This window comes from Salmo trutta, chromosome 8 (genome assembly GCF_901001165.1).
Source record: "Salmo trutta chromosome 8, fSalTru1.1, whole genome shotgun sequence".
Classification (NCBI taxonomy): Eukaryota; Metazoa; Chordata; class Actinopteri; order Salmoniformes; family Salmonidae; genus Salmo; species Salmo trutta.
The window spans coordinates 19,197,680-19,206,190 of NC_042964.1; the positions used below are offsets into that span (position 1 = coordinate 19,197,680).

Sequence of the window (8,511 nt, forward strand, 5' to 3'; positions counted from 1 at the left end):
TCCAGCAGAGCAGACATGAGTTCCAAATGGCACCATGTCCCTATATAGTGCACTACTTTTGACCTGAGTCATGGGAATAGAGTCCCATTTGGGAAGCAGACAGGTCTGGCCTGTGGATCCAGTGAGTCTGGCTCTAACCCTGTTATAAAACTGATTACAGCAGCACTGATAACACTGTGGACTGTACACTCACTGACACACAATCACCCTCTCTCTCTCTCTCTCTCTCTCTCTCTCTCTCTCTCTCTCTCTCTCTCTCTCTCTCTCTCTCTCTCTCTCTCTCTCTTTCTCTTTCTGCTACCCTTACTATTCAATTCAAGGGGCTTTATTGGCATGGGAAACATATGTTTACACTGCCAAAGCAAGTGGAATGGATAATAAACAAAAGTGAAATAAACTATCAGAAATGAACACTCAGCATTACACTCACAAAAGTTCCAAAAGAATAGAGACATTTCAAATGTTATATTATTGGATATGTACACTGTTGTAACGATGTGCAAATAGTTGGCTTTAAAGAGAAGACAGGCTATGTGCACACTGCCCACAAAAGGAGGAGAAACTGAGCTGCACTTCCTAGCCTGCTGCCAAATGTATGACCATATTAGAGACACATATTTCCCCCAGATAACACAGACCCACAAAGAATTTGAAAACAAAACCAATTTTGATAAACTCCCATATCTATTAGGTGAAATACCACAGTGTCCCATCACAGCAGCACGATCTGTGACCTGTTGCCACAAGAAAAGGGCAACCAGTGAAGAACACCATTTGTAAATACAACCCATATTTATGCTCCCTCTCCCCCTCTCAGGCGCCAGGCTACCCATCATTACTCACACCTGTCACCATCATTACGCGCATCAGTGCTCATTGGACTCACCTGGACTCCTTCACTTTGTTGTTTGCCCCCTCTTTATCTGTCTGTTCCTCAGTTTGTTCCCCGTTTCATGTCCGCTATTTATTAAATGTTCACTCCCCTGTACTTGCTTCTCGTCTCCCAGCGTCTGTCCTTACAGAATGCTAACACCACAATTTGACACATCAGGGAGTTTTTGTTGGTGACGTCGGGTCCGGGTGACGCTGCCGAAGGAAGCGGGCTCGTCGGGCTTCCACACTTTTAGCTGGCTCGAGAAATTTGCTTGCCTCTGTTGGCTTGTCAGGCTCCCACATCATGCCTCAGCCGGCTCGTCAGGCTCCCACGCTTCAGCCGGCTTGTCGGGCTCCCACGCTTCAACCGGCTTGTTGGGCTCCCGCGCCTCAGCGGGATCGTCAGGCTTTCACGCCTCAGCCGGTTCGTCGGGCTCCCACGCCTCAGCCGGCTCGTCAGGCTTCCACACCTCAGCCGGCTTGTCCGACTCTCAAGTCTCAGCCGACCCGTCAGGCTCGCCCAGGTGGAACGCCGGGTTGCGCCCCTAGAGGGGGGGTACTGTCACTCCTGCTCCCGCTCCCCCTCTCTGGCGCTCAAGGGCGCCATGCTTCCCATCATTACACACACCTGTCACCATCATTACGCGCATCAGTGCTCATTGGACTCACCTGGACTCCTTCACTTTGTTGATTGCCCCCTCTATATCTGTCTGTTCCTCAGTTTGTACCCCGTATTAATGTCATTTTGTTTCCCCTGTCCAGGCACTGTCCATGTTCTGTTTCATGTCCGTTGTTTATTAAATGTTCATTCCCTGTACTTGCTTCTCGTCTCCCAGCGTCCGTCCTTACAGCTACACCCGTTGCTGACAGGTGTACAAAATATAACACACCGCCATGCAATCTCCATAGACAAACATTGGCAGTAGAATGCCTGTACTGAAGAGCTTAGTGACTGTGTCAACTTAGTCAACTGTGAGTGCTGTTATTGTGAAACATCTAGGATCAACAACGGCTCAGCCGCGAAGTAGTAGGCCACACAAGCTCACAGAACTGGACCGGCGAATGCTGAAGCGCATAGCGTGTAAAAACACTCACTAACGAGTTCCAAACTGCCTCTGGAAGCAACGTCAGCACAAGAACCGTTTGTCGAGAGCTTCAAAAATTGCTTTCCATGGCTGAGCAGCCGCACACAAGCCTAAGATCACCAATGCGCAATGCCAAACGTAGGCTGGAGTGGTGTAAAGCTCGCCGCCATTGGACTCTGGAGAAGTGGAAACGCGTTCTCTGGAGTGATGAGTCACGCTTCACCATCTGGCAGTCCGATGGACAAATCTGGGTTTGGCCAGATGCCAGGAGAACACTACCTGGCCGAATGCAATGTGCCAACTTTAAAGTTTGGCTAGGCCCCTTGGCTAGGCCCCTGAGTTCCAGTGAAGGGAAATCTTGACGCTACAGCATACAATGACATTCTAGACAATTCTGTGCTTCCAACTTTGTGGGAAAAGTTTAGGGAGGGCCCTTTCCTGCTTCAGCATGACAATGCCCCCGTGCACAAAGCAAGGTCCATGCAGAAATGGTTTGTCGAGACCGGTGTAGAACTTGACTGGCCTGCACAGAGCCCCCATCTCAACCCCATCGAACACCTTTGGGATGAATTGGAATGCCTACTGCAAGCCATGCAGACTTTTCTAGTGCCCTCGCCAATTCGTTGACATGTATGTTGGAGAGGGTGGGGCTTAAGCTGCATCCCTATCTCACCCCACGGTGAGATAGGGATGCGTGTGTTTTGTGTGTTTTTTGCCAATTTTCCGCACACTTGTTGTTTGTGTACATGGATTTTAGAATGTTGTATGTTTTTCCCCCAACACCACTTTCCATCAATTTGTATTGTAGACCCTCATGCCAAATTGAGTCAAAAGCTTTTTTGAAATCAACAAATTATGAGAAGACTTTGCCTTTGTTTTGGTTTGTTTGTTTGTCAATTAGTGTGTGCAGGGTGAATACGTGGTCTGTCGTACGGTAATTTGGTAAAAAGCCAATTTAACATTTGTTCAGTACATTGTTTTCACTGAGGAAATGTACAAGCCTGCTGTTAATGAAAATGCAGAGGATTTTCCCAAGGTTGCTGTTGACACATATCCCACGGTAGTTATTAGGGTCAAATTCTTCTGGGGTGATCAGTCCTTAGTTTCATATTTTGGGGAATATGCCAGAGCTGAGGATGATGTTAAAGAGTTTAATTACAGGCAATTGGAATTTGTGGTCAGTATATTTTATAATTTCATTGATGATACCATCAACACCACAGGCCTTTTTCTCTCTCTCTCTCTCTCTCTCTCTCTCTCTCTCTCTCTCTCTACCCCCTCTCTCTGCCCTCTCTTCTCTTTCCCCCTTCCCTTCTCTCTCGCTCAGCCCTCTCTTCTTGGCTGAAGCTCAAATATTACAAATGCTATTGCATATTGGCTGAGGGCCAAATCTTGCCAGTGACAAATCAATAGGATGTTAAATTACGTAAGAGACCCAAAGAGATGTCACTACTGACTGGCCCCGATCATTCCCCCGTCCTCCCTACCACTCCACTCACAGTACAGTATCTCTCTCTGTCCTCTATTCTCTCTGTTCCTCTCTCTCTTTCTCATTTTCTCTCACCAATAGTATCTCTTTTATTTATTTAGCCATGCTGGTTAAGTGTGCCTTGAAATCTAAATATATCACTGACAATGTCACCAGCAAAGTACACCCACACCATCACACCTCCTCCTCCACACTTCACGGTGGGCACCACAGACGCGGAGATCATCCGTTCACCTACTCTGCATCTCACAAAGACACGGCGGTTGGAACCAAAAATCTCAAATTTGGACTCATCAGACCACAGGACAGATTTCCAACGGTCTAATGTCCATTGCTTGTGCTTCTTGGTCCAAGCAAGTCTCTCCTTCTTATTGGTGTCTCCACTCACAGTACAGTATCTCTCTCTGTCCTCTATTCTCTCTGTCCCTCTCTCTCTTTCTCATTTTCTCTCACCAATAGTATCTCTCTTTTTTTCTGTCTGTCACTTATTCTCTCTCTCTCTTTCTATCACTTATTCTCTCTCCGCCATCCTTATAATCTCTCTCTTTCTGTCACTTATTCTCTCTCTCTTTCTATCACTTATTCTCTCTCTCCGCCATCCTTATAATCTCTCTCTCTCTCTCTGTGTCATTGTCAATCATAGCTTAATGATGAACCAATGTTTCTGACTGGAATCAAATGTCTGGTTGATTATATTCTGAACAAACCAAAAATCTTCCACACAAAAAAAAATGACTCCATAGATATCTGGAAGTGTAATGTTTACTAGAAACAAGATGTATGACATTGAATTCTGGTCTTAGCATTACGGTTGTATGTTTTACTTTGTACCGCAGTAACTTGTTGTTCACTCCTCTTTTCTGTAGGAGTGGAAGGTCTGCTCTATATGAAGCTAGTTATATGTTGAACTTATTTTCCATACGGTCGCCCTCTTTCTCTCTCTCTTCATGTGCTCGCTCTCTCAACGGGACGGAATTTCTGTCCGGTGCAAGTGGCCGGTCTTGGGGGGCCGTGTGTGTGTGTGTGTGTGTGTGTGTGTGTGTGTGTGTGTGTGTGTGTGTGTGTGTGTGAACACGAGCAAAATGAAACATCTTCGTGTTTGGTTGAGAAAACGGAAATGTCGGGAGTGTGTGGCTAGCAGATGAACTTACACACACACACACACACACACACACACAGATTGGTGTCATCATCCTTCCACATTCATTGAAACACTTGCAAGTACTTACAGTAGGCACAAAACTCATCAGAACTCATCAGAACACTCACAACTACTGTTATACTATACAGTTTGTATACTCACAAGTACTGTTATACTATACAGTTTGTACACTAAAAAGTACTGTTATACTATACAGTTTGTACACTCACAAGTACTGTTATACTATACAGTTTGTACACTCACAAGTACTGTTATACTATACAGTTTGTACACTAAAAAGTATTGTTATACTATACAGTTTGTACACTAAAAAGTACTGTTATACTATAAAGTTTATACACTCACAAGTGTTTCTACACCTTCTCTTATTGTGGATGATATAATATCTATATATATTGGCTGTTTCCAGATGTTATCACAGCTGCAGTGAAATGCTTATGTTTCTAGCTCCAACAGTGCAGTAATACGTAACAATACAAAACAAAACACGCAAATCCCAAAAATGTAAAGAAAGGAATTAAGAAATATCAGAATAATCAATGAATAAATGAGTCCAGAATATAAATATATGTACAGTACCAGTCAAAAATGTGGATGCGCCTACTCATTCCAGGGTTTTTATTTATTTAGCCATGCTAGTTAAGTGTGCCTTGAATTCTAAATATATCACTGACAGTGTCACCAGCAAAGCACCATCACACCTCCTCCTCCATGCTTCACGGTGGGAACCACACACGCGGAGATCATCCGTTCACCTACTCTGCGTCTCACAAAGACACGGCGATTAGAACCAAAATTCTCAAATTTGGACTCATCAGACCTCAGGACAGATTTCCACCGGTCTAATGTCCATTGCTCGTGTTTCTTGGTCCGAGCAAGTCTCTCCTTCTTCTCTTCTTCTTATTCTATTCTTCTTATAGTTTCTTTGCAGCAATTCAACCATGAAGGCCTAATTCACGCAGTCACCTCAGAACAGTTGATGTTGAGATGTGTCTGTTACTTGAACTCTGTGAAGCATTTATTTGGGCTGCAATCTGAGGTGCAGTTAACTATACTGAACTTATCCTCTGCAGGAGAGGTAACTCTGGGTCTTCCTTTCTTGTGGCAGTCCTCATGAGTGCCAGTTTCATCATAGCGCTTGATGGTTTTTGCGACTGCACTTGAAGAAACTTTAAAGTTCTTGAAATGTTCCGTATTGACTGACCTTCATGTTTTAAAGTAATGATGGACTGTCGTTTCTCTTTGATTATTTGAGATGTTCTTGCCATAATATGGACTTTGTCTTTTACCAAATAGGGCTATCTTCTGTATACCACCCCTACCTTGTCACAACACAACTGATTGGCTCAAACACATTAAGAAGGAAAGAAATTCCACAAATTAACTTTTAATTGAAATGCATTCCAGGTGACTACCTCATGAAGCTGGTTGAGAGAAGGCCAAGAGTGTGCAAAGCTGTCATCAAGGCACTTGCTTACTACATGATTCCATATGTGTTATTTCATAGTTTTGATGTCTTCACTATTATTCTAATAGTAAAAATGAAGAAAAACCCTTGAATGAGTAGGTGTGTCCAAACTTCCGACTTCAACTGTAGATAATGGTGTGTAAAGACAGTATGGACAGTATATGAATAGAAAAGGTGTGCAATTATATAGGACGAGGCTTGATTAGAATACAGTATATACATATGAAGTGGATGAAACAGTTGGTCAACATGATTAAAGTGACCAGTGTTCAGTGACTATGTACATAGGGCAGCAGTCTCTAAGGTGCATGTTTGAATACCGGGTGGTAGCCGGCTATTAACAGTTACTGAATTCAGGGCAGGGTACGGGGTGGTAGCCGGCTAGTAACAGTTACTGAGTTCAGGGCAGGGTACCGGGTGGTAGCCGGCTAGTAACAGTTACTGAGTTCAGGGCAGGGTACGGGGTGGTAGCCGGCTAGTAACAGTTAATGAGTTCAGGGCAGGGTACCGGGTGGTAGCCGGCTAGTAACAGTTACTGAGTTCAGGGCAGGGTACCGGGTGGTAGCCGGCTAGTAACAGTTACTGAGTTCAGGGCAGGGTACCGGGTGGTAGCCGGCTATTAACAGTTACTGAGTTCAGGGCAGGGTACCGGGTGGTAGCCGGCTATTAACAGTTACTGAGTTCAGGGCAGGGTACCGGGTGGTAGCCGGCTAGTAACAGTTACTGAGTTCAGGGCAGGGTACCGGGTGGTAGCCGGCTAGTACCAGTTACTGAGTTCAGGGCAGGGTACCGGGTGGTAGCCGGCTATTAACAGTTACTGAGTTCAGGACAGGGTACTGGGTGGTAGCCGGCTATTAACAGTTACTGAGTTCAGGGCAGGGTACCGGGTGGTAGCCGGCTATTAACAGTTACTGAGTTCAGGGCAGGGTACCGGGTGGTAGCCGGCTATTAACAATTACTGAGTTCAGGACAGGGTACTGGGTGGTAGCCGGCTATTAACAGTTACTGAGTTCAGGGCAGGGTACTGGGTGGTAGCCGGCTATTAACAGTTACTGAGTTCAGGGCAGGGTACTGGGTGGTAGCCGGCTATTACCAGTTACTGAGTTCAGGGCAGGGTACTGGGTGGTAGCTGGCTATTACCAGTTACTGAGTTCAGGGCAGGGTACTGGGAGGTAGCCGGCTATTAACAGTTACTGAGTTCAGGGCAGGGTACTGGGTGGTAGCCGGCTATTACCAGTTACTGAGTTCAGGGCAGGGTACTGGGTGGTAGCCGGCTATTACCAGTTACTGAGTTCAGGGCAGGGTACTGGGTGGTAGCTGGCTATTACCAGTTACTGAGTTCAGGGCAGGGTACTGGGTGGTAGCCGGCTATTAACAGTTACTGAGTTCAGGGCAGGGTACTGGGTGGTAGCCGGCTATTACCAGTTACTGAGTTCAGGGCAGGGTACTGGGTGGTAGCTGGCTATTACCAGTTACTGAGTTCAGGGCAGGGTACTGGGTAGTAGCCGGCTATTAACAGTTACTGAGTTCAGGGCAGGGTACTGGGTGGTAGCCGGCTAGTAACAGTTACTGAGTTCAGGGCAGGGTACTGGGTGGTAGCCGGCTATTACCAGTTACTGAGTTCAGGGCAGGGTACTGGGTGGTAGCTGGCTATTACCAGTTACTGAGTTCAGGGCAGGGTACTGGGTAGTAGCCGGCTATTAACAGTTACTGAGTTCAGGGCAGGGTACTGGGTGGTAGCCGGCTAGTAACAGTTACTGAGTTCAGGGCAGGGTACCGGGTGGTAGCCGGCTATTAACAGTTACTGAGTTCAGGGCAGGGTACTGGGTGGTAGCCGGCTAGTAACAGTTACTGAGTTCAGGACAGGGTACTGGGTGGTAGCCGGCTATTAACAGTTAATGAGTTCAGGGCAGGGTACCGGGTGGTAGCCGGCTAGTAACAGTTACTGAGTTCAGGGCAGGGTACCGGGTGGTAGCCGGCTAGTACCAGTTACTGAGTTCAGGGTAGGGTACCGGGTGGTAGCCGGCTAGTGGTGACTACTTAATCTGATGGCCTGGAGATAGAAGCTGTTTTTCGGTCTCCCGGTTCCAGCTTTAATGCACCTGTACTGACCTCGCTTTCTAGATGATAGCAGGGTGAACAGGCCGTGGCTCGGGTGGTTGAGGTCCTTGATGATCTTCTTGGCCTTCCTGTGACAACGGGTGCTGTAGATGTCTTGGAGGGCAGGCAATGTGCCCCCGGTGATGCGTTGGACTGACCACACCACGTTCTGGAGAGCCCCGCGGTTGCGGGCGGTGCAGTAGCCGTACCAGGCGGTGAGACAACACGACAGGTTGCTCTCACTGATGCGTCTGTAGTTTGTGAGGGATCTCATGGGGCCAAGCCAAATCTCTCCAGCCTCCTGAGGTTGTGAAGAGGTGCTGTTGCTCCTTCT

The 8,511-nt window shown here is 46.7% G+C and overlaps 1 protein-coding gene across 1 annotated transcript in view; it reads left to right on the plus strand.

Moving 5' to 3' along the window:
• Positions 1-1,422, plus strand: part of LOC115199243 (uncharacterized) — an 84,617-nt gene extending 83,195 nt beyond the window's left edge. Inside the window, exons 6-7 of the mRNA XM_029761867.1 lie at positions 1,167-1,297; positions 1,349-1,422. Coding sequence (XP_029617727.1) covers positions 1,167-1,297; positions 1,349-1,422 — 205 coding nt within the window. The remainder of the gene's footprint in view (positions 1-1,166; positions 1,298-1,348) is intronic.
• Positions 1,423-8,511: the final 7,089 nt, after the last annotated feature.